This window comes from Orbicella franksi, chromosome 12, assembly GCF_964199315.1.
Source record: "Orbicella franksi chromosome 12, jaOrbFran1.1, whole genome shotgun sequence".
Classification (NCBI taxonomy): domain Eukaryota; kingdom Metazoa; phylum Cnidaria; class Anthozoa; order Scleractinia; family Merulinidae; genus Orbicella; species Orbicella franksi.
Genome location: NC_138156.1, coordinates 3950418 through 3975772, shown reverse-complemented (window position 1 = coordinate 3975772; position 25355 = coordinate 3950418). Strand labels below are relative to the sequence as shown.

At 38.4% G+C, this 25355-nt stretch overlaps 3 protein-coding genes across 5 annotated transcripts; 1 reads left to right on the top strand and 2 right to left on the bottom strand.

Moving 5' to 3' along the window:
* Positions 1-243: 243 nt before the first annotated feature.
* On the bottom strand, positions 244-2234 carry LOC145463202 (uncharacterized). Its single transcript, XM_081446937.1, has 3 exons — positions 2149-2234; positions 1401-1508; positions 244-464 (listed from the first exon to the last, which is right to left on the bottom strand). The coding sequence occupies exons 1-3, from the start codon at positions 2216-2218 to the stop codon at positions 244-246; spliced, it is 399 nt and encodes a 132-aa protein (XP_081303063.1). The 5' UTR covers positions 2219-2234.
* A 3145-nt stretch (positions 2235-5379) lies between these two features.
* LOC145463194 (L-threonine 3-dehydrogenase, mitochondrial-like) lies at positions 5380-12074 on the top strand. The gene is made up of 6 exons (XM_081446927.1): positions 5380-5569; positions 5922-5964; positions 6800-6870; positions 8574-8896; positions 9266-9623; positions 10700-12074. Exons 1-6 carry the CDS (start codon positions 5452-5454, stop codon positions 10840-10842), a joined length of 1056 nt encoding a protein of 351 aa, XP_081303053.1. The 5' UTR covers positions 5380-5451; the 3' UTR covers positions 10843-12074.
* Positions 12075-12508: 434 nt separating this feature from the next.
* Positions 12509-25355, bottom strand: LOC145463191 (uncharacterized). Of its 3 annotated transcripts, none has more exons than XM_081446922.1 (8): positions 25269-25344; positions 23219-23286; positions 21658-21929; positions 20867-21190; positions 18392-20197; positions 17410-17601; positions 16767-17015; positions 12509-15908 (listed from the first exon to the last, which is right to left on the bottom strand). In XM_081446922.1, exons 2-8 carry the CDS (start codon positions 23227-23229, stop codon positions 15535-15537), a joined length of 3228 nt encoding a protein of 1075 aa, XP_081303048.1. In that variant the 5' UTR covers positions 23230-23286; positions 25269-25344; the 3' UTR covers positions 12509-15534. The 3 variants fall into 3 exon arrangements, with proteins under 3 accessions (XP_081303048.1, XP_081303046.1, XP_081303047.1); XM_081446920.1 differs by having other exon boundaries at positions 12510-15908; positions 23219-23303; positions 25269-25355; XM_081446921.1 differs by lacking the exon at positions 25269-25344 and adding an exon at positions 23940-24382 and having other exon boundaries at positions 12510-15908; positions 23219-23303.

Here is a 25355-nt window from a genome sequence, read left to right as displayed (position 1 = left end):
GTGTGAAGTGAAGCCAGAACTTGTCCGAAAATCCTGAAAAGAAACCCAATGGAAAAATCTAAAGGGAGGAGCCATCCCAAACCTGGGACCCCATTAACTAATCTAACTACATTAACTACAGTTACTTAAGCCGAATCAGAAGTACATTGACTTCTGGCCGAAATTTGATTCAAGGTTCAACCAGAGCTCTATTTAACCCTTCCCACCCAACCCACAAATAATTTCACTGACCAACATCCTCCATCAGAATCTTACTGACTTGTTTCCAAACTTCTTGTCTGGGTAAATCATAATTAGCAGTAGACAGTAGAAAGGAGGAAAGAAAAGAGTGTTCTTCCCAACCATTCCAATACTTCCACATGTGTTGATCGAGTCGGAGTCAGATCTTGTGTATAGTGGGTGGAGCCGAAATCTTGTATTGGTAAAACTGACCATACAACCAGTTACTATTTGCTCGTCGGGAACTAATGAAAGGAAAAATGGAAGAGTTGTAAGAACAAAGAGGTAGTGTGTTCTACATAAATTATGTTTCTTAAACCAAGTTAGTGATTAATAATTTGATAATTTGAAACACCAAGTTAGATTATACTGCTTTAGGGGTGCACCATTTGATATTTTAGTTGGGGCCTTGGGGTGTGGGTGATTTGTTACAGGCACAATTTTTTTACCCCTTTCATGGACTGGGAAATTTTTTCTCAGGATGTGTGTATGCACAATATTTTTTTCGCCATACAACATGCTTTCTTTGGCTCACTGAATGTGCATAAATCTTGTTTTGCAGTAGCCATGAGCATGAATTGTTTTGGTACAAGTATGCTTGCAGAATATTATTTTTTTTAAAAAAAATCCCCCCTCCCCCCACCCCATTTGCTTTAAAGTAAAATGGTCCACCCCTTAATATTATTGTCTCGAATTCTGATAATAAAAGGGTTGGGTAGCAGCTCTCATAAGGTCTCACATGAATAGTTTAATGCCTTTCGTGAGGACAATAGGACAAACACCAGAAACAATGCCCCTCGCCCTAAAACAATAACAACTGGTAACAAGCACAAGAATTACAGGCTTAGTTCTGTAATGAAACCCACACAAATAAAAAAGAATTGACTACACTAGAATTCCAACATTGTTTCCTTAAATTTACTCGTTCATTTTGACACAGACAGAGCTTATAGAGATGAAATGTTTTAAAAGCCTAACCGGATGCTTACATGTACAAAGTAACACAAGTAACAAAATACTTTGGAAACGTGTTTGTTTAGTCACTTCAGAAATTGCCGCTTCGTTTTGCGCGGGAACCTTTTTAGTCCGCATTGTTGTATTATGAAAAACACTTAGAACATTTTTTGTGAAGAATAATAAAACCAGGTATTTGATAGTTGCTTTAATTCAAGTAGACTTACCTTTCAACTTTGGAACTGTCCCAGTCTTTCCACTTCGCGGGTGTGCGTGACAGCAGCGTTTTTGACGAAGTCTTCCGAGATAAAATTTCTCACGCCCTCGAGCAAATCCTGCAACAAAAATACAGTTAGAGCACAAACTAAGATGACAAGGGAAAAAACATTTCGAAAGTATTTTGTACCACGGGAAAAATTGGTTAAGAATGACGTTACGGCAAACGGCAAAAACTAAACCGTCTTTTGACGTTGTTTTTTTAGCCGCGGGTACACGTTAGAGAGATTATTTGTATTTTCTGTCAATAGGAGAATTTTTTTCTATTTTTGTGTTGAAATGGTTTAAGGATTAGAGGAAAAGAAAAAATTAGACTGAGGCAATTTTTCCCGTTTGCCGTTTAAGCATGACGTTCCGTCAAACGGCAAAAATGAAACGTTTGCTGTCAGTCTTCAGCTGTCTGTAGAGTAGAGTTAAAATATTTGTATTTGCGGTGAATAGTAGGAGACGTTTTTCTATTTTTCTGTGATTTATTTAAGGTTTAAAAGAAAAGAATAAAAATTCAGAGGTAATCTTTGCCGTTTGTCGTCTGCCGTAAACGTCATGCTTAAACTCTCTATTCATAACCTCTCGCGGGAACCTTGCTTGTCTTCATTTCTTAAATTATGAAAAGAACTTTTACAAAATTTTGTGAAGAATGATGAAAATAGATGCTTAATAATTTACTTTCTTTCAAGTATTACAGTGAGTAATTCTTACCACTCAAACTGCGAGCGTTTTCTTTCCACGGCGGTCTGCGGGCAACTGCAAAGCGTGTTGGCGGGAACATTTTTCACAAAGTCACATATTCACCAGGCAAAAGTTTTTCATTTCTTGCAAATCCTGTTAACAAAAGTAAAATTAGGGGAATTTGCTGAAGAATATGTAATTTATACATAACCGGTCAAAAATAATACATTTTTTCATGCGCAAATATTGAATTTTATACTTCGGCATGAAACCACGTGTTTCTTCCCCAGAGTACGCCGCCCAGGAATTTTTCATGTTGTGAACACTGGGAGACTTCCAACAGCAAAGGCACTCACCTGTTTAACTTTGTCCCATTCAATAAGTTGAGCAATATTACCTCGCTGACAGAAGCTGGCGAAGAACGAAAAATTTCGCGCATCTCTTGACTGAACGAAAGTGTTTCGAGGGCTGCAAATTGTTTGTCGAGAGTGAAACTTGTGTTGCGCCTGGTTTGACCTAGTACCACGTGGGCTGATACTCTTCTGTAATTGGTTTGCTTCGTTGCAGGGGCCTTTCTGTCATCTTACGTCATTGATTGTAACTCGGTAAACAACTACTAAATAAAGCATTTTTGGAACTAGTTTTGGAGTTTTTGAACGCAAAACTGCGTTCCTTTCAGCAAAGTAACTGCACGTTCTGTGACAATGCGTCATTTCTCCTACTTGACTTGTTTTTCAGTGATATTCAAGACGCGAGGAGGACCTGTCAATCTGAATGGCGCTGTCCCTCGTGGGTAGTCCTGATTCCTGATTGGCTCCTTTCATTAGTTTGCTTTCTACTGGCTTCAACGACATCCGGATTTGAGGAGAACCTTACGAAGAAAATTTTTGACAATTACGCACCGGGTATTTCCCGTATATTGAGTTTCCAGCACTAGTTTTTTTAATTTTCCATTGATGGGGTCGTAGAAATTGAACAATTTTCGGATTTTCCGGAAACGTCCACAGGAAATTTCCGCTGTATATATAGCCAATTACATTTCCTGCGATAGCTCAGCTATCACTCAAAATTTCAGCCCCTTATGCATCTTATGCAGGCCGTATATTCTTCTAACATTTATCCTACTGGCTCCCGGACCGCAAGAATTTGGCACCTATCACGATAGGATCATTTTGCCCAATTATCTCTTTTATTGGTACCTACAACTACAAGCCATCTAAATATCACTGCAGCCTCCTGCAGCCTAACATTCTATCCGAACACTGTGTTCCTCATGTATTTATTTATTTTCCACTCTTCCTCGAATTTGATAAATTTTGACAGGAGGTAATAAGGAAGGTGGAGAGGTGTCCAAATGGAAAGGGTAACATGAATATGGATTGATCTAGAATTTACATTTAAACATTTGATGAAGAATTTACATTTAAACCTTTAAACAAGCAGCAACCTGGAAAGAAACGTATGTTGTTTAAACAACTTTTAAAGGATGCCTGAACTCGACACAGTTTGAATGAAATCCCAATTCTAATAAACATACATTTACAACGCATAGGCCTAAAGAGGTACCAGAAGAACTTCTTTTATCGGCACCTCGCGGTGGACTTCCTGTTTCAGAACACAGGACTCCCTCCCAACCTTTCAACAAATGGATACATGTTATAAAGAAAATTGCTGAAACCCGGTCATTTCGAAACCCGGCTGTTGTACAAGGTGTTCACTGAGCTAGCGTCGAAATGTTGGATTCAGTCTAGTTTTGAAGTTCTTACAAAAAACTTTGAGAGGTCTTCTATTGTAGGTTTTTTTTTTTTTTGTTCGGGTGATTAATTCGTCATTATAAAAAGCAAGAGAAACAGACATTTTCTGGAGCCATTACATACTTCAGTTCAATGAACGAGAATGGGTGCACATAATCATACATTTTTTGATGAGCGATGGGGGTAGGGAAGATGGTTCATAACTCGAAGAAAAAGCAAAGTTAAAAGTCTGAGGGGACAGGGACCAGACCCCCTACAAGTTAGCGCCTCTGACGCTTGCTTGTAACCGCCCCCCCCCCCCCTCCCCGCCCCCAACCAAGGGTCGGAAGACAAAGCTCATTACAGGACAAGATTAAAGGTCTTAAAGTGTAGGTCTTAACTGGAAAAACGCATTTGGACTTGATTACACTTTAATCTTTTACTGTGATGCACCTCGTCCTCCGAACCTTGGTCAATAAAAAGCAACTCCCATTGGTCTTAATTGTTATTTTCATATTTTTATGCTGACCCAGTTATCTTGAATCTCCGCTATTTCGAACTATTTTTCTTTTCCCCTTAGCGTTCGAATAGAAAAGCCAGCAATAGACTAGCATGAATAGATTGTTAAAAAAAAATGATAAAAAAGAGCCAAAAAGTGTATCAAACAACACATTTCGCAAGAAACAGATTAAGTAGTTTCGGGGCGACCAGCACTGTTTATAATGTTCTTTATGATTGGACAAACGAAACAATAGGTAAAGAACACAAACAAACATGCCCCTAGCCCTGAGAACAAAAGAGGTGCAGATTAAAGATCAAGCGAAAAATTTCTTATAAATGAGATATTGCACTCATGTAGGTCTGAAACAACAGACATCCATTGTTTGACGCCAGATCTAAGAATAATAGTGCATACTATGGCTTCCGAGAACCTGATGACCCATAACTTCCCAGCAGATAAAATTGCGTCCTGCTCTGGAGCGTAAAACCCCTCCGGCAGTTTGAGAAGAGTACTTGGTCATCCAACTTGTCTTGGCATTTGGTTGCGACATATTTTCTTCAAGCATATTATCGCCATGTAAAATAGTTCTTTTTTCATGAAATGAAAATGAAATGATATGTCTGGCAGCATCTGTTGTAATAACTAAAGCAACGTCGAGACATCTTGGGCAACACCCTAACCTCGTTGCAAACCTATAACTTATGTAATTATTAGAGAAACCTACGCGTTTTTAACCTGCAATAGGAAACACTCTTTCATGTTTGCAAACATCGAGTACTTAAAACTTAATCTGTGAAGCTGTCTTCCCTTGATATCGATCTCAAATATGGAGTACAATAGGCGAAAAACCAGTATGGGAGATGTCGCATGTCCGTCGGGCAAACGTCACGAGGCAACAGCACGTGCATTAGTGCACTTTGCATGCCAATTAGCTCATTCTGACATATGATTGGCTGATGTTATCAACACACCCCCGACACACCGCCAATACGCCCTCGAGCGTGGCGGAACATAAACAGTCGTGCATAATTCATGAGTTCATAGCAAAGAGAAGTCTGGCGTACGTCGGATTATTTGATCGTTAACTTGAGTGCGAAAATGTTTACGAGAAGCTTAAAATTGGGTCACTTGGCTTGTGTGAGTGAAAATGTCCTCGGGAAAAGCCGTTCGTTTTACTCGGCCGTCAAGAAGGATTCGCCTCGAATTTTAATCACTGGTAAGACTGGTGAAAAGCTGTTAATCACAACCTTTCCCGCTCTTTGTATTGTAGCGTATTATGATTCATTTTCAACGTCTGTTTTGTCGTCTTAACGCCTTTTGCCTTTCATGCTTCTACTTTGGTTATTTAGTGAAGAGAAACTTCGATATGCTTCTGTTATTAACACGAATTTAAGCCTCGAGGGTTTTCGCCTTTTCCGTCAAACGGAAACTCTATTGCGTTTGAACAACATTCCTTGATATGTCTATGAATTAAAGTGATTAAGTCGGCGAAAGACTCGATTTAAAGATTCACTTTGTTTCTTGAAAGTGGAATTATTCGACCTTATGCCTTTGGTTTGCTTTTTCAGGAAGTTTAGGACAACTTGGACGAGGCCTTGCAAGAATGCTGAGGTAAGATGTCAGGCAAAGTTCATAGATCTTCCGGTTAAGCTGATCGTCGAACCACATCAATTTTACGCTTTTCCAAGCCACGCGGTCGCAACACCAAAGTTGTGTGCACTTCTGTTTGTGTTGTTTTCGCCTTCAAATCCGTCCATTTTACCTTGACGTAAAATATTTTCTTTAATCCCCCTCTATAAGTGTCCCTATGAATGACCATTGCGACGTAGTTTAATGGCTCGTTAAAATATGCATGAAATGTTGAATAATAATCGATCGATGACTCAGCCTTAAGTCTAATTGCTACCGTTTACTCAGCAGTTCATACAAACGTAGCTTATAAAACAGCTCGAGTGATTGAAAAAAAGCCAATGATGAAACCGGCAATTTGAATTTTAACTGAATAGAACAAGTGCATTGAGTTTGTAAAAAAAATGAAATCGAAAATTTTACTCAGCACACAGTGACTCGACACTACATACCTACAGACATAAATACAACCTTAGGTTATTTAATTTTTTTAAACGATTGTATGTGAAAGCTTTCAGCTCATGTGGTCGTGAAAGTACTAGCTCAATATCTCTGAAATTGTCCTTGAGAACCTCTAGTAATAGTAATATTAATCATACACACCTCTCAACACTAAATTCACCTTGCTTGGATCGTAGATCTTGTGCTAATGTCAATCTTCTGGAAAGAGTATAAAGTGAAAGTTACTTCTACAAGAATGCACCAAGGTCTTTCAATTCACGTATTTGGTCAAGCAGGCTGTTGTGTTATTGAAGAAGATAATTCATTGTTAACTGATTTTGTCTCTTTTAACTTAATTTTCATTGCTACTTATTAGAGAAAAGTATGGAAGAGATAATGTCATCATGTCAGACATTGCGAAGGCATCTTGGGATGTTTTGGAAACTGGTGAGTCTCCTTCTGTTTCTTTCTTTCCCTTTACTTATCTGGTTAATGGTCTGGCCCCCTGGGGGCCAGGGTACTCCCATATATAAGCTATATAATATGGGTATGTGCTGTTGTGAAGGGTATGGTTTTCATACAAATTAGTATGAGTTAATTAGGTTTAATGGATTGTATTCTTAGATCGTATTTTGGCCGCACCTATCTTTACACATATCATATTCTCCTCGAGGTCGCATGATCGGCGACTCGTACAATTGTATTTTACCCATCCCCGCCCGTCCCAGGCAGTATATAGGTTGTCCTATTAAACTGTCTTTCGTAGCCCAACTCGCATGTTTTGTTTGCATTTGCATGTATAATATGAAGACTGTGACATTAAAGGCAGTTTAGTCTAGGATAACAGGTATAGAAATCAGACAGTTTTGGTCTAGAATAGGGTATAATATTTATCAGAAAAGTGGCCAGTGTATAAATAATTTAGTCTAGAACAGGGTTCTTTACCCAGAGTTCTGTAATAGAAATTGAAACTCGAAAGTGACATTGTGAGATATTGGTTTAGATAGCATATGTTGGACTACAATAGTGATAGAGTTTCTATGTAGAAAATAGCTAGTCTGGGATAGTGTAGGGGTTTTGCCCAGAGTTCTATGACCTAGAAACTGAAACTCGACAGTGACATTGTAAGATATTGGTTTAGTTAGCGTATGTTGGACCATGATAGTGATAAAGTTTCTGTGTGGAAAATAGCTAGTCCGGGATAGCATAGGGGTTTTCAATGTCTAGTCTAGAACAGGGTTGCAAAATCAAGCTGATCATGGTATCGTATAGGGTAATGGTTTCAGTGTCCCTGTGGCACACCACCCCTACCCATTAATTTACTGAGTGCCCCTTGGGGGTCTGGTCCAAGTTGTTCAAAGGGTAGATAACTCTATCCACTGGATAAAACACTATCCAGTGAGGGACTGCCAGGGAGAGCATGTTTCACTTTTTCTTCTAGTTCCCTATTGACAAATTGCATTGCTCCCCAAAATATTTTGTCAAAGTTCCCTTTAATTAAGTAGAGATATCCCTTGTTCCCTTGAAATAATAAATGATCATGTTTCCTTTGTTCCCCAAAACCTCTTGGAGGCCCTCTCCAGTGGATAGTGTAGAAGTTTTTTGCGCAGTCCTTTCCATGGGGTAGTGATTTAACCTGGGGTTAATACTTTCTATCTATCTTGAACAGCTGGGCACTGACAATTACTGCATTACATTCTGTTACTCAGGTACTACAAGGAGGGAGAGGTGTTAAGCCCCTCTTTGAGCTTGAAATTTGCAATTTCAGAACTTTTCTGCGATTGGAAATTCTTGGCAACTCCTTTGGGATGAAAGATTTGGTGGGAACTGTTTTTTTTTTGGAGGGGGGGGGGAAGGATTTCTTATTTACTACGTCAAACAAATTTTAGTCATCTGTCAGTTTCATTGAGAAATGAAGACTGCATGCAAATGACAAGTACAGTGTAGACTTCCAGTTCTACTTGTTTATTAATAATTTTCCTGCCTCAAGTTTGTGACAGATGCATAATATTTTAGGTGAATGAGAGTATTAATTCTGAAAATCAATCATGGTCATTGATTTTGGAGTGATCATATATATGTATTTCTTTCTAAAATAACCATGTTATTAAAATTTACTAAAAATGGATCTTTTTTGTATTTTTGTCCAGGTCCATACTTGTATGCTGACATTCTGGACTTAAAAAACCTACAGTCCATTGTAGTCAATGAGCGAATTGATTGGTTGGTGCATTTCAGTGCCATTCTAAGTGCTGTTGGTGAACAGAATGTGTCCCAAGCTCTACAAGTGAATGTTGAGGGTGTCCACAACATCTTTGAACTGTGCCGCAGGAACAATTTAAGGCTGTTTTGCCCAAGCACAATTGGAGCATTTGGTCCTGAAACCCCATCAAACCCAACTCCTGATCTGACAATTCAGAGGCCTAAAACAATCTATGGTGTAGCTAAAGTTCACATGGAGCTTTTGGGAGAGGTAAACATACTGGAAAGAATTCGCCTTATAATGCATACTGAGGTCAAACTGACCCAGACTGCAAGAGCTCACATCCAGTTTCCTGATGGCACAAAGCAACTAGAATTATAATATTTGCTACTTTAACCTACAATGGGTTGGAATGTGAATGTAAAATGTCACCTCTTCTCCCTCCTGGCATAATGCACTGTGAAATGTAATACAAATAATACAACATAATGTCTCCAGTCAGAATCCAACCTTAGACTACCCTATCTGAACTCCAATCTGCTTAATGTAACTATGGAGCCATTCTGATATTGCATCTCTCAAACCACAAAGTTATGACAAATATTAGTGTTCACTTGGTGCTTTATTGTCCCTTCATAGTACTATCATTACAAGTTTGGTTTGGACTTTCGCTCTGCAAGATTCCCAGGAGTCATCTCAGCAGAAACTGCCCCAGGGGGTGGTACTACTGACTATGCTGTCCACATTTTTCATGAGGCGCTAAGAACTGGAAAATACAAATGTTATCTGCGCCCTGATACTAGAATGCCAATGATATATCTCCCTGATTGTCTGCGAGCGACTGTCGAGTTGCTAGAGGCACCTGCAGAAAAGCTAAACATGCGCACATACAATATCAGTGCTATAAGCTTTACACCTGAAGAACTGGCAGATGAGCTGAAGAAGTTTATCCCGACACTGAAAATGGAATATGAACCTGACGAAAGGCAAGCCATAGGTAGGTGTATTAATCACTATTTTTTCTGCTTTCTAAGCAGTATAAAGATCAGGCTTTGGTGCACTATAAAAAATGGGTCTGCATTGGGCCAAGTTGTCCATGCATGTAGCCGGAGCTTATCTTTATCTCAGTCTGTACTAACTGGGGGTATTTCTTCTCCCCCTTGTATGGAATACTGGTCTGTTGCAGGGCTAAGCTTGGCTGTAACTATCTATACACTGGGCGGGGTTGTTCAAAGCCTGATTAAGCTAACCCAGGATTAGCAAGAATTTTGATTTTGGTTTTGTAACTTGTGGGTGAGGTTTTCTATTTACATTGTTTGTCCTTCGGTTTTGAGCTTGAGTAATCTCAAACTACACAAAACGTATGGAGAGAGAAACATTTTTATAAAAGAAAAATTTACAATACTTTGGTCATTGACTTTTAATCCATTATCCTGGGTTAGTGTTAACTGACTTTTGAACAACCTGGCCATGGGTGTAGAGAGCTACGGTGAGAGTAGTGTCTTGCCCATTCCAAGCACACAATACAATGGACTCCAATCCAGAGCACTGACAATCAAGAGTCCAGCTTGCTAACCATTAGGCCACATCATCCCCTTAGTGCACTGTGTCTGGATCAAGTATACTTAAAGGCATCCGTGGTTGAGTGTCGACTGATTCCCTCGAGCAATACCCCTCGATCGATACTCTCAATTGGCACTAGATTAACACTCCATCGACATCTCAGTCAAGAGTTGACCGAATTTTCGATTGATTCACACAAGTCAGTCGACACTCGGCTGACTATCAAGCGACTGTTGATCAAGTGTCGATAGAGTGTCGACCGAGTATCGATTGGGATGGCGATTGATTATTGATCGAGATCTCAATCAAGGGTATCAATAAAAAGTATCGAGTGACACTCGACCGCTGATGCCTTTAGTAAATACACATGATATCTGTGTTCCATGTTCTTGACAGGACATATTAATTCAATAATTTTGATAAGTCAGAAGGGTTATAAGTCAAGCGGTGATTTAAGGTTTTTGCTATCCATCTACTTAATAATTTGAGATGCATCTATATCCCTTGTAGCTGACAGTTGGCCCCAGGTTCTGGAGGACAGTAATGCAAGAAAGGACTGGGCCTGGCGGCATGAGTATGACCTCAATGCCATGACAGCAGCCATGCTGGAGGCGTTAGCTCCAACAGGAAAAGTTACTGCAGTGGTGCAATGAACACTTTGAAATAATATGACATGCAGTTGAGAATTGTCACAACACTGCACTGGGTTCTTGGAGTATTTTATTGGGCAGCTCTTTCGAAGGCACATTTTCCCATTGAATGACGATGTTCCACACATAAACTGATGGGACAATTATTATTATAATTATGTACTTCCACTTTAATGCGGTATTCCCTGCAAATGTTTGACTGTGCAGGTTAAAATAGTTTATATGCATCAGTATTTCTGCATCAAGTATACTTAAAGTTTGCTTGCAGTGTATTTAATTAATTATTCTAGTCTTCACAAATTTCATTTAACTTGACAACTGTTCCATGCCACATTGTTACAAATCATGTTTTTAAAATATCTGACAACTCATTGAATTGTTATTTTGTTTTTAGCTAAGTTACCGGTATGTAATTTTCTGCTGTACCACACAGGGCTTCAGTTTCCAAACTACATGTAAAATGGCCATTTTAAAATGTCTTGTTAGATAATCAATGTTTTCAGTTAAAAGAAATTAGAGTTCATAGTTTCAAACTAAATTAGAACATTATGCAGTCGACCATAGTTTAATGTTTGACTAAAATTTATGTACAAATTAACAAAAATATAGTTTTGGTGTGTGGAATAAATATATCAAGCATTTCAAAATGCCTATTTATGCTACTTCATTGTTGTCAAAAATACAATGTGTGGCCCCAGAAAATATCTATTTCTTCCCCAAGGAGGGTTGTTAGAAATTCCTAGGGTGAAAAGCCAAAATTTTAAAAGGATGATATGAACTAGAACTGGAATTTCCAGATGGATGGGTTGTTCAAACCAAAAAACCATCCATGGGAGTTAGGGGTGTGGATATTTTCTGGAACAACGCAACAAACATTTTATATTGTGTTGTTCCAAGAGTAATGCCTCTTCCTCTTGCAGGTGTTTTTTAATAGATCTCCCACCCACCCCACTGCAGATTACATGTATAGTCTCTGACTTAAAAGACATTGGATTCTCAAAGTCCCCTCTTGGTCCCCTCTTGTTCAGACCAAAACCTTCCATGGAGTTAGTATAGATGTTTTCTGGAATGACACATTAATTTTGATTGACAGTAATAGGACAATATTTTTTTTAATTGGTGAGTTAGATGAAGTTGGATGTGTTACACTCTATTACTTGCAAGTTGTAGCAAATTAACACACTATTTATCTGAATATATAAATACTATTGTTGTCAGGATTTGTCTGGTCAACTATTAGTAAGAAAGTGGCCATGATCAGAGTTATATTTATAGTTCAAAATCCTTAGTGTGTGGTTTTGTAAAATATATCAGAATTGTCATCATCAGCATGCTATAACATGTTTTATGTGAATAAAAAGTAAATGAGACAATAAAGTTTCCATCATGTGTTGAGTAGAGTGTTCTACTATAAAATGCACTATGCTGATTGTCATATGCTAGCCTGATTCTCAGATTGTCCAGGTCACTCACGGCCACACACTCTCTCTCCCTTCTCAGAGTGTGTGTTAGGCCTCAAGCAACCTGGACCATCTAAGAATGAGGCTAACCATATGCAAGCATTCAGGTGCGCTATGAGACTAGTGGTGTTAGCTTTGGAAGTTCCCCGTTCATTCACATTCAGCAAGTTTCCATGCAGTGAAACTGCAAAACATTCCTATTTTATGGCAAACATGGAGGCCTCTGAACAAGAGGTCAAAACAGACTGAGACTGGGGAGAGCCTTCTAACAAGTCAAATGATCTCACAACATTGAACATCAGATGTCACTTTATTTCATATAATCTCAACATGCTGACAAATTATTGTCTTGCATCTTAAGTTGTCACTGTTACTGCTGCTACCCCACACTACAGTATAATACATCTTTTGGACTTTCCATGTACTTACTTTTGTAATTGGAACATGATCATATGGGTGTTCAATAACTGTTACAAGTCCTAGTGATTGGATTGTTTTAAGTGGCCACAAACTCCATGTATTGGTAGTTATTACTAGCCTTATTAATGGGTTCTTTCTGTTTATCTGTTGGTTAAAGTGATAAAATATGGCATTTGCTTTATAACCAACCTCCTGTTATTTTGTTACAGTTGGGGATAAATGGGCCCTTGCATCTTACAATTCAGGAAGTAAACATGCTGGTAATTTCAATAAATTATTGACTGATTTCACCTTAAACTGTACAGTATTCCATCCAATAATATTACTATCAACACCAAAGTAAACTGCGTTTTCTCAGTAGCACCCAAGACAGGCCAAGCCAAAATCCAAACCTATGGCATAACATTAACCAATAGCTGTCACTGCAGTTGAGCTGTGATCAAATACTCTTAATTAAAAAAAAATGCAAGAGTCAAAAGAGTCAATTGATACAAAACAGAAGTGACTGACCACAATTACATGTCAACTCACTGACAACTGCACTAACAACTATTACAAGTGGTCTCTGATTGGTCAAAAAATCTGACAAACAATCAGCGTCTAGGTAAATGTACAGCTACATAATGGCGATGGATTGTTTTTCTGCTCAGATCTCTTGTTTGAGAGCATGAATACTTGTTTTCTTATGCATGATCATGAAGCTCTTGTTTCATGTTAATTGTAGTGGGAAGATTTGAACCTCAACTGTGTAAGAGTCTGGATTTTAAACTACTTGTATAACTTAGCAGAATTGGAAATGCTTTTGTCGATGTGGATAGAAACTTTAAAATCTGTTTAACTCTAAATCTGCTTTTGAAAATCACTGTATATGACTATAATAATCCTATTCTGGATCTGATTATAAGTTACTTACCTAATAAATTAAACTAAAGTTAGAAAGAAAAAGTCGGCCTGCCGACCAAGTAATACACTCAGTAACTATTTTGGACAATAAATTAAATGCAAGATGTAACCACAATCTATATGGTTCATATTAATAAGTTTCAATAATAATATCATCCACACATTGATGAAATTTCTCACCCAAGAAGAGCATACTATTATTAAAGATATTGCATTGTTTAAAATACTTAGTATGTTGTCCTCTGCCAATTTGAAGAAATATTATTTAACTCTGAATTCAAAGTAGAATATTTATCCCAAGGCCAGGTTAATATTCTTTTAGAACTGTAATCTGATATCTATTGTAAGAATTCCTTTGACAGAATCTGGAGTGGTGCACCTTCAAATCAAGCAATCTCTTGTAAAAACAACCTTCAAATTACAAGTAATTACTGGTGAAAAGTTTGATAACTATGTCTACAAACTCATTTTTGGTGCAGTTTATGGCCAAAGAAACCACATTAAAGACCCTCTTCATAAATGGCTTCCAATTAAAAATTCTTTTGTAAGTATTAAAATTAGCCCAACTAACCTCGTTTTTGAGTTGAAAATTCACAAGAATTTTTACTCCCAAAAGAGGTTAGTTGGGCTAATTTAAATGCATACAAAATAATTTTAAATTGGCAGCCATTTGTGAATAGGGTCTATAATGGCTAACAAAATGTATAAATACACTAAGACTTTATTAACTATACAAGTGAAGCCTTTTTGCTTAATTATGAAACAATCACAACCTTGGTTTCCACAGAAACATGGATTTGATTTCCTATCAGATGACTTATCTCTTGTTCAAGTACTTCCACTACATCAAACTTATTATTCCACGCGAAGTTCAATTTCAAGACCACTGATCAACTTGAGATTAAAGAACTAAATGAAATAAGTTTCTAATAAAATCATACTTTCTTAACATAGAGATAGAGACAGATCTACAATTAAAAGATAGTAAAACAGTAATTTCTGGACAGAAATTAGCTAAGTTAATATAATATATTATAAATTATAACTGTTATCAGTGTACTTGTGACATTATTGCTATTTACAAATTTTGCCTGCACTACACAACCCAACACATTCATAGGTTATGAGGCATGGGCACGTTGATCAATACCGATTATCACAAATTACATGTTACAACTAGATGCAATACCCAATTTATTGACCTATCATTAGTGCCTCTCAAGTATTTGCTGCTGTAAGTTACCAGCTGCGTATCAATAGCCTTGATAAGACTGCTAAAGCCAGTGACATACTGGCTGATTCACTTGCCAACAAAAGATTTTTAGACAACTTAACAAGAAATTTGTGACTTGTCAGCAATACCTGGCAGTGACAGGTCTCAAGAGATCCTATCAAATTTTGTCAGCTGCAGTGTACTGCAGGCTTACTCCTTGAGAAACCAAACACAAGTGCCCACAAGCATTTCAAAGAAAATCACAGGCTCCTCTGTGAGTCACAACAGAATACCTGCCATGATACTGTTCTGAGAGCCCTCTCGAAATAAGCTAATGTGCTGCCAGCTTAGCTTAAGAACACTGTACCTTCTAGGGACAAATTATGGAGGTCTTTCAAATCTGAGTATGCTATCAATTACATTTCATACCGTTGAACCTGAAATGTTAGTGCTCATTAGCTAGTGAAAGAGAGTTAAAGAATTAAGAAACATTACACAGTGGCAAAACTCAAAGCAGATCAACTGGGATCACTGATTTACTTCCTATTGGATAGGAAAATCAAGTATTTCAGAACGAGGCATAAAGAATAATTGCTATTGCTAATATTCATATGCAAATCAGCAGTTCAAGTTGATCAAGCCCAAGTTTTGTCCAGTGTACAGCATACAGAAGTTACATAAATTTAATCCATAATGGCATCAAGCATGTATCGCTGAATGCCTCATTAAGTCATCTGGCATTTGAAATCTATTGCTACCTTCTTCACACCTGACACGCGAAGTTGCATCAGAGTGAAGTCTGACATGATCTTGCAGATGTTCGGCAATGCAGAATTCTTTATCACAAACAAAGCACTTGTACGGGCGGTTTCCATTATGAATATTCATATGATCTTGGAATTCAACCTCGGTGAGGAACTTCATGGAACAGATTTTACAGTCAAACAGCACAACCGCTCCACCCTGCTCTCGAGTGTGCTCCTCAATGTGAACCTTGTAGCTCTCTGCTTTTGTGAATGTCTTGAAGCAGTAGTTGCAGCGATGAAAGGATCTGCTTGCTTTCACAGGTTGAACTGTTGAGACAGAATTGACGGTAGTTAAATTCAACTGACTTTTGATTCAAGTGTGTGTAAAAAAAGTCTCAAATCAGCTTAAATTTGATTGCTGCAGGTTAGTGTGATGTGCAGTAGCGTAAGATGCTGGAGTAATTGAGCTGCACTCTTGAACAAGACACTTAAACCCTCAGAGACTGTGCCTCTCTCCACCCATAAATAATAGAGGGGAATGGTTATGAAACCCGACAAAGTTCTTTGTTGTTTGTTTTTGTTCGCTTTTTTGGCCTTGACAGTGCACAAAACACAATAGTTGTTTACTCCATACTGAGGAACTACCCAATAAAAACACCTTTGTTATGTAATTCATGCATAGTGTATGAGCGCAAAACAAAAGATTGTGCACTGTCGTGGACCTTCCAACATAAATCGTGGCATCTTTCTTTGCTCCTTTGATGTTTGCCGAGCATCATAACCAGTCCCCTCTATTAACTATGCTCCACCTTAAAAGTATAAATCTGGTGCCAGCAAATTGCTGGTATGACACAACAATGCTGGGCAATGACCTGTAACGGATTGGCATTCCATCCTACCAATTCCTGAGTTAGATTGTCTCGTGCAAGCCTGATGACCCAATGGGCTTAATCTTTAACTAGGTTATTTCAAGGTCTTTCTCTGTTGGTGAGATTTCCTCACCAATGGATCAAATAACATAGCCACACATACACTACTAAATTTGAAACTCAGAACTTATGTAGACTGGTAGCTACTAGACAGTAAGGCTACCCAGGAAATCACATTGAGACACCGAAAACAAAGTTCTAACAACATGGGATACAAAGTTGTTAAATACATATACACGTACATTTTCAGCCTTACCATTATGCATAGCTCTATGTGCCCTTAATGCTCCAATGTGCAAAAAGTTCTTCCCACAATGTCCACAGGGCATGTTTCCCACTTTGTGTCCCAGTTTGTGTTTACGAAGTGCATCAGCTCTACGGAACTCCATATTACATTCTTCACACTTGAACTGGTTGGCTCCGGTGTGAAGGTTGATGTGTTTCTTAAGATCACTGGACTGTTTGAAGGCTTTTTGACAGATATGACACTTGAATGGTCGCTCACCTAAAAGAATAAAACACAAAAAAATAAATATCAACTGAAGGGAAAATTATTCCATAGTAATTGCAGTACAATGACATGCATTCATTAAGTTTAATGGTATTTTAATTACCTTTTGGGGCAAATGTGGGACTCAGACATCACCGACATTTCACTAAACAATGATTTCCGTATAATTTTCATCAATTTTTTATTAGTGCATCAAAAACATTGATGCTCATGGTCAAAATAATAAAATAAAATTAAAAGGGCATATAATTAATCTACTACATTTTGCCCTTTCCACTTCTTTTCATTGTATTCATGTCATCAAGTGGAGAAATACAAAAATACAACCAAAAAAATAGAAATAATACATAAGTGCTTGCAATATGTAAAGTCATGAAAGTAACCATACCTGTGTGTATACGCATATGATCACGCAGGTGGCTGCGTGTACGAAACATCTTGCCACACACCTCACAGCGGAATTTAAATCGCTTGTTACCCATATGGATAACAGAATGCTGCTTCAGAAGGCTGGAACGAGAGAACGTCTTATTGCAGACTTCGCAGTGGTGAACAGAACTGTCTGATGAGTCCTTTTGCTCTATAACAATAAAATGGTACAGAAAACTACTTCAAATGCTGTTGAGAAAAAAATTACTTTGAACTAAATATATACGATCTGTAGAATTTTTTGTACACTGAATTTTCAGTGGCATCTGTCAACCTTCATCAGAGTGAAAAAATGGATTCAGTGAACAAAAATCCTACGGATCAGATATATTTAAGTCAAATAATCATATCTACAGATTGCAACAATCAAAGATACATACACTATAGTTAATTATATTGAATGTGATATCTTTTGCATAGTCAAAAGGTTTGGTCTTCAAAGTAAAGCTGGCCTACAGGGACACAATTAACCCAAGGCCGACTCTGCATGGTTCTTGCAGCATAAGGTGGTTAGGAGTATTTCTACTCCCCCCTGGATAGCATGCAAGTCCATTGCAGGTTACTCTCCGGCATTCTGTCTGGAGGACCCTCTTAACCCCAACTGGTTCATAGCTCTTGGTGCTTAACTTCAGTTTCTGCACCGTGAGGCAGCTAGGAGTAGCCGCGAAACAGTTGAAGTTTGAAGGGCATGCAGTTGAACAATGAAAATGAAACCTTTGACTTATTTCAAGACTTGCAATGCCTCTTTCCACCCAGGAGAGGAAATAATTTCTGACAAAGACATTCAAGCTTTCTGGCTCACTTATTTTGAAACAGGTCAATCTTACAAAAAGAATGAGGCAAGCAACCACTCTACATACATGTAAAAAGGGGTTTTATAGTGAGGGGGTAACTTATTTAAAGCTTTAGTGTGACAAATTGTAGCTTGAACATAATCTCACCTGCTAAAGAGTCAGAAGATGGTGACGGTTGGCCACCACTGCCAGACAATTTTCTCTCATTTGGTGCATCACCTGACTCAGAAGCTTCTGAAGTCTCGGAATCATCATCACCTGGTGGTGAGCCTGTCTCTCTCTCTGCTGTATCCTTTGGTTTGCTTTGTTCACTTGCTAAATATTTCAACATGTCAACAGACCTCTCTTGAGAAGTGTGAACATTATACAGGCTTCTTGATGATTGTGCAATAGCTTGGGAGAAAACATTAAGTTGGTTGCTCTCCAAAGAAGGGTTTGGGTAAGAAAACTGCAGTGCTTGTTCCCTCATGAGAAACTGTTCACGAGTGTTCTTTTCTTGTTTCAAAGCCCAAGGATATTGCCCTACCAGGTCACTCATTTCCTTGCTCCACTGCAGTGTCATGGGACTTTCAGCATTACGTGGTACAAAGGGAATCCTTTCTGAAGGAGTACCAACCAGATATTTGACGTTATTCATGGTTAGGTTATAATTCTGTGGCACATGGTGGTTCTGTGGTTGATCAGGAAAAGACTGGTTTGCCGACGTCCTAGGTGCAGGTTTAGACAATGCCAAAGTACTTAATTTATAATCGCATTCCTGTAGGGTGCCTTGGACCGAGCTTTCTTCACTTTTTGCATCATTAGCAGGCTTTGGTGAACTGGAATGATATTGAATGACAGACACACGATGGCAAGGAACAGTGTTTACACTCTCAGCTGTCTTAGACACTTCAACACTGCCCTTTGGGGAATTCGCTGCTCTCAAGCTGTTTTCAATAAAAACGCTATAATTCCCTTTTTGGCTTTGAGGATCAACATTCATCACAAAGCGTGACATACATTGTGCATGTTGGGGAACATCCTGAAATGCAGAATGGATGCCATTAACTAACTGATCCACTGGACTTTTTTGTCTTTGAGGTGAAGGAGGACTTTTTCGTCTTTGAGGCGAAGGAGGACTTTTCCGTCTTTCAGGTGAAGGAACACTGACATGTCCAAATTTTCTTTCTGGTGATGGCTTTCTATTCCCTCCAAGACTGATGCTTTGGAATGGCAACCTCAGATAATCCACACCTTGAGGATTTGGCTGTGAACTGTAAAAGTACCTTGCTTGAGGTAAATGAAACTCAACACCTTCGCTGGTGATTTTTGGTGGAAGGAAACTTGCTTGTTCCATGTGACTCGTATTTGGTGACCGCCTGTTTGGATCATTGTCATAGCTCAAGACCGGGCTAACAGAGGGAGCTGGTTGTGGTCTCACAAGTGTCACCTCACTTGAGGGCGGTGACTGCTTAGAATGGTTGTTAGAGTTCCCCTCGTCCCCTGAGTCTGACAATGTTTCTGATCCACTGCCTGTGGTGTTGCCTGACGAGGACCTGTGTTGCATTATCTTGTGAAGCTCAAGTAGCTGGTTGGCAACATCCAATTTCAGATTCTTTTCATGTAGTTCGTTGTCTTCTTGGGTGTTGTCTTTTGGTACACTACTGTTCTGTGCAGAATCTGACACCTCTGGTGGAGTTTCCTCGCCATCAGCTTGTTCTGGAAATACTGAAGGATGAAGCTCTTTGTGTCGCTCAAAGGCTTCCTCAGAGGTAAACAGAGCACCGCAAGCACATTTGAAGAACTTGTGGACAGAATTGATGTGGCCGCGACAGTGATGGGAACGGGTGAAGGCTGAAGGACAGATAGGGCACTTGTAAGGTTTGTCCAAGGTGTGTGTGCGACGATGCTTCTTCAGGTCACTGGACTGCTTAAATCCCTTTTGGCAAATGTCACAAATATACGGACGCTCCCCTGAGAAACAAAATATTAAGCCATGATTAATATTGCATAACATTTTGATTATAAATTTCTGGGCTTAACTTGTTAACAATTCACATCTAGAATCTAACCTCAAGTTATATGCTTCTCGCTGCCTGTGATCATTGAAGTGAAACCCACTGAGAACTAATCCTAAAGGTACTTACAATTTATTATGCCATGTAATGTGATTCTATTGTAACTTTAAAGGCTGTGGATGAAACTCTAGTGTGGCCATTCAAGTGAAAGTTATTACATGGTACTTTCATGTGATACTGTTTACCTCAAAATACAACAGGTTGTTCTAGCTTTATAGGCTGTGGATGAAACTCTAGTGTGGCCATTCAAGTGAAAGTTATTACATGGTACTTTCATGTGATACTGTTTACCTCAAAATACAACAGGTTGTTCTAGCTTTATAGGCTGTGGATAAAACTCTAGTGCGTGACCATTTAAATAAAAGCTATTGAGAAGTACTTTCATCTGGTACTGTTTGTTTTACTCTGTTCAAAAATCCTATCACTTCTCAAATACCACACAAATGTAAGCTGACTTATGATAAGAAATATTTCAAACCTACCAGGCACCTGACCACTTGACCCTATTAAAGATTTTTAGTCTTTAATCACTGTTTAACCTATGAGAAAGCCACATGTAACTCACCAGTGTGGACCCTAACATGGTCTTTCAGATGTGATGACACCCTGAACTGTTTGCCACAGGTGCTACACTTGTATGGCTTCTCTCCAGAATGTAGCCTCAAGTGAATGTTCCTACTGCTTGGATGGCTGAACAGCTTTCCACACACATGGCACTTGTAGTATTTCTGGTCACCATGTACATCCCTGCAGTGCTGGCGCAACATTGCCAGACCCATGTACTGAGTGTTGCAGCGTTCACACTTGTACATCCGAAGTCGCTTGGACGAGGCTCCACTGGCCTCTTGGGAGGAGTCATCCAGTCCAGAAACAGTACTAGACTGCGAATCTGAGATAACAAAAACTTTAATTTCAGTTGAAATAAAATTAGATCAATGAGCCTTTTAGGGATATTAACTTATCTAATAATTATATTAACGAGCTCAATGAAGAAGTGTACCTGGAATTGTACCTTGCGAAACAAAAATTAATTATAAAACAAACACAGGGCTGTCATTAAGGGCCATAACCTGCAATACCTGTTATGGCTTAGTACGCTTGATTTTCCCTTGATGCTACAGGTAAAATTGCCTGTTGTTGATGGAATTCACCCACACAGTAACACGTTTGCCATGGGTGTGGAGAACAAGGCTACAGGTGACTCAAAACTTAACGACAGCCCTGAAACATCCACCCAAGATAAAATGAACTTACTTTTCAGTACTGACTTCGCAAAGTTCAATACGGTGGAATAACAAATTGGAAGTTAAATGTTCAGTATAGATAAAAAAAATAGTATTTTGAAGTATTCAGTACCTTGTACATCTTGTTCAGCAACATCTTTAGGACTTTCATTCCCCTCCATATCATTTTTATCAACTTCTGACACTTTAGTGCCAGGATCTTCAGTCACATCTCCAGCATTATCATTATCAACAGGATCAGTTTTGCTTTCTTCTGGATTTTCCTCCTTGCTGACTTTTGAGGTCTTCCTCCTGGGTTTTTCAGGTACGCTAAGGTCATCAGTAGATGGAATTTCTAAGTCTTCAAGCTCAATCTCTGTGAGAACTCGTTTAATGCTCACTTTCCTGAAACAAAAAGAAAGAAAGATTGAGGCATATCAAATTGGGTCTGTGCATATAAACAGTGCAGTCTTTCATATATGCTGAGATCCATACCATTATGGATCATATCAAGTATTCATAACTTACAGTAGTAACTGCAGAACTAACAAGGCTGACAAAAATATCCATCACAATTGTCGTTCTTGAGGGCTGAATAATTTTGCATGCTAAGAGTTTCATGCTGGATGTTGCAGACTTAATGGACATCAAATTGAACAGTCATTAAGTACGAAAAGTAATTACTTATTAGTAGTTATGGGCAATATGTTTTATAAAAATTACAAAGATCTCTACAGAGGATGTACAGTACAAGACTTAAGACACTTCTCACTCAGAGATTATTCGGTAGCTTTACTGAGTAGTTCTTGATCTAGGAAATCACTCTGTTTACAATTTTAAATGCCTTAAGGATGGTGCCTAGTTTTGTTAGTTTGCACACATTCTGTGCATCATGCAAGGCATGGTTTACACAACACGTGCACGCTAGGGTTGACACTGATGCTACTGTGCTACTAAGTAGGCGACTAAACTGACCAAATCAAGTTAATGAACCTGTACTTAATCTTAAACCAGGAACACCAGAATAGCAGCCTATTGTCAACCACCTACGGTTGGTGTCTTCTGTCTGAAAAACTAGCTGTTATCCAAAGAAAATCATACAGAAATCCAGTTGTAAACATGTACCTGCAGATGATGTAGTGCATGCACTAAACAAGTGCGAAAGACGTAAATGTCTGACTTACTGGGGGAGGTGACAAGAAAAAATGTAATGGGCACTGGAAAAGTTTTCAAAAAAGATGAAAACAACTCATAGCTTGGTAATCAAGCTTTGAACTCTAATTATGATATTCACTGCCAGCACTTTATATATAGCCTCATAAGCTAGGCTTTTTGACCAATCAGAATATTGGATTCATGAATTCACCTCTAGAAATTATACTAAAATGAGGTACTCTACCATGATTACAATTGAGCCTCTTTAATAAGCACATGAGAGAGGCCAAGCTGAGTGTCTGTAATGTACAGGTAGAGAATGTATGTCCAATATTGATTGTGGTGTCTCTGAAACCAAGTTAATTGTCCAAATAAAATGTGTTTGTATTCTAGAGTTGTTAGTGAGGAGAGATTTGCCTGTACCAGGGTTCTTCTTTTACTCTACCAAATACCTTATGAAATATAATTTTAATATAACTTGTGGATTTTCATTGTTACCTTTCCCTAAATTAAATGTCTAAGTTTACATGTTGTCTTACCTTTGTATCATTTTTGAGAACCGTCACTTCCACAAATATTCTCTGTTTTATCAAAGATTCACTGTGCTCTAGTCAAAATCAAACACTGAAATTTAAAAAAATGTATATAATACATATGGAATTCAAACCATTTACTTGGAAGAGAAATTTCTGTAAAATCAGCCAATGAATGTGTTAAAAAGTAAATTTATGTAAAAAGTTATTTAGGGGTGACTACAGTACAGCTGAACCTCTCTGTAATGTAGGGCCACCTTGTGGCAGAAAATTAATTTTTCTGATCAATGAATGGTTGGGAAGAAAAATCCTGGCAGTTGTATCTAGAAGTAGCTACTAAGCAGAGGGTGAATGGTATTCATTCAATTTAATGTTTTGCATCTATGGGATAAAATGGTTTTTCAACACAAGCTGTAATATTTTGCATAATGCACTGTAAAATGTCGCATTGATCACGTCTTCCACCAAAGAATATTGGAAACAATACAATTAATGTACATGAACAACGTGCCAGTGCAAATTAAATCGACACTTCCAAATCTAACATAAATGTACTAATAGAATGGTTCAGCACACCAAATTAATTGATGATGGTGAATTTATATTGCAAAACACAATTTCATCAAACAAATACTGAGCTTACAAATTATATGCATAATTACTGTTTCCTAGAACTTTTCTAGAAGAATCTATGTAAAACAGAAGCAAAACAAATCTGAATTCTAACCGTTCCACGCAGATATTCTGGGAGATTGTTGTGTTCTATCCCGACAGATTTTTCTACCATGAATTCTCAGTTCTTAGTGACGATCCCGAGTTATGTATGTAGTGATTGATCAAAACACTGACTTTATTAAGACATTCGAGAACCGGACGTAAAGGTCAGCCATTTACGCACAAAAGAGCAGACATGACAGACATTCCAAAATGTTTCCGCTGCTCCATTCTCAAAGAAAATCTTCAAAATCTAAATTTCACTCGTAAATTCATCGGCCATATTCACGTATCGTCCATCGGTTTGAGCTAGAGTGCCCCCATGGGTCGGAGGAATTTCCTTGTCGAAAGCGGAATTTTCACAATAAAAGTTAATCTCAAAACTACATCATAGAGAAAGAATAAAATTTTTCACTTCACGATAGACTGAAATGCGAATAATGTTGCTTTAAACTGGAATTATAATGACTTTGAGGCGTGCTTGTGTGAATGTACTCTCACAATCAAATTACACGTGCCCGATATTACGAGTTTAATGACATAAACTAAAACCTCTGTTGCATTTCTCAAAACTAGAATTTATTCCTAAGTAAACGGTAATAAATATTCCCTAAAGGAATCGTCGACAAGATGAAATCGAGTAATCTGTTAGTTTCTTTTATTAATTGATCGTCGAGAAAGCGCCTTCAGGGAATTGAATGCACGTGCGGTTTCTACTTCTAGCCTCAGTTACAAGCGAAGAGTTATCAGTTCTCCTGTTTTGGTCAAAAAAGAACGTTCAAACACTTATTGGTTACGCAGAATGTAATCCGGTAAGCCAGATCTGTTCCACCCAAGTAATGTAGACAGGCCAAAAATCGCAAGAACGATAGGAATGGCGGAAAGAGACTAAACGTGAACTATAGCATGTCTGCAACTACAGTACGAGTCATCGCTTATAACGATGTTATACAGACTCTTTTGAATCAAAAAGCGACAAATAAGTCGATGAAGTGAATTGTGCGCGATAAAACGTCAAAAAACTGCTTCGCTGGCAACGTGGCATGTGACCAAACATGGTGGTCGTTCACGTTTTTGACCGAGATGGTTCACGTATTGCGGAGCGCATTCTAGTCGTCAGAGAGATTTTATAGCATCCGAGAACAACACAACGCGAATTTCGGACGGCGAATGACTTTTTCGTGTTGATAACAGCCTTTCTGTGAGAGAAAATCGGACAAACAAGCTCAAAGAATGCGAACGGAACTAAACGAGGAAAAAGACCACTGCGAAGGGGTAAGTTGACATCTCATTTCACGTAGGCTGCTAGTACGTGTAACCCGTTTGTGAAGAAAAATCTTACCTCTTCAACAGACCACCTAGTTCGACCATTGAATAATCGATCGGTCGCTGAAGCCGCTAACCGCCACATAAACGACTCAAGGAAGAA

What these genes read in the sequence shown, in the direction of transcription:
- LOC145463191 (XM_081446920.1), bottom strand. An exon ending in TCATATGCGTATACACACAG is followed by an intron (nt 17,016 to 17,409) that starts GTATGGTTACTT and finishes TTATTCTTTTAG; the next exon opens with GTGAGCGACCATTCAAGTGT. An exon ending in ACATAGAGCTATGCATAATG is followed by an intron (nt 15,909 to 16,766) that starts GTAAGGCTGAAA and finishes CTGTCTCAACAG; the next exon opens with TTCAACCTGTGAAAGCAAGC.
- LOC145463202 (XM_081446937.1), bottom strand. Translation starts at nt 2,218, where the DNA reads ATGTTCCCGCCAACACGCTTTGCAGTTGCCCGCAGACCGCCGTGGAAA. An exon ending in AAACGCTCGCAGTTTGAGTG is followed by an intron (nt 1,509 to 2,148) that starts GTAAGAATTACT and finishes TTTTTGTTGCAG; the next exon opens with GATTTGCTCGAGGGCGTGAG. An exon ending in GACAGTTCCAAAGTTGAAAG is followed by an intron (nt 465 to 1,400) that starts GTAAGTCTACTT and finishes TCCTTTCATTAG; the next exon opens with TTCCCGACGAGCAAATAGTA.
- LOC145463194 (XM_081446927.1), top strand. Translation starts at nt 5,452, where the DNA reads ATGTTTACGAGAAGCTTAAAATTGGGTCACTTGGCTTGTGTGAGTGAA. An exon ending in TTGGGATGTTTTGGAAACTG is followed by an intron (nt 6,871 to 8,573) that starts GTGAGTCTCCTT and finishes ATTTTTGTCCAG; the next exon opens with GTCCATACTTGTATGCTGAC. An exon ending in ACATGGAGCTTTTGGGAGAG is followed by an intron (nt 8,897 to 9,265) that starts GTAAACATACTG and finishes GTCCCTTCATAG; the next exon opens with TACTATCATTACAAGTTTGG.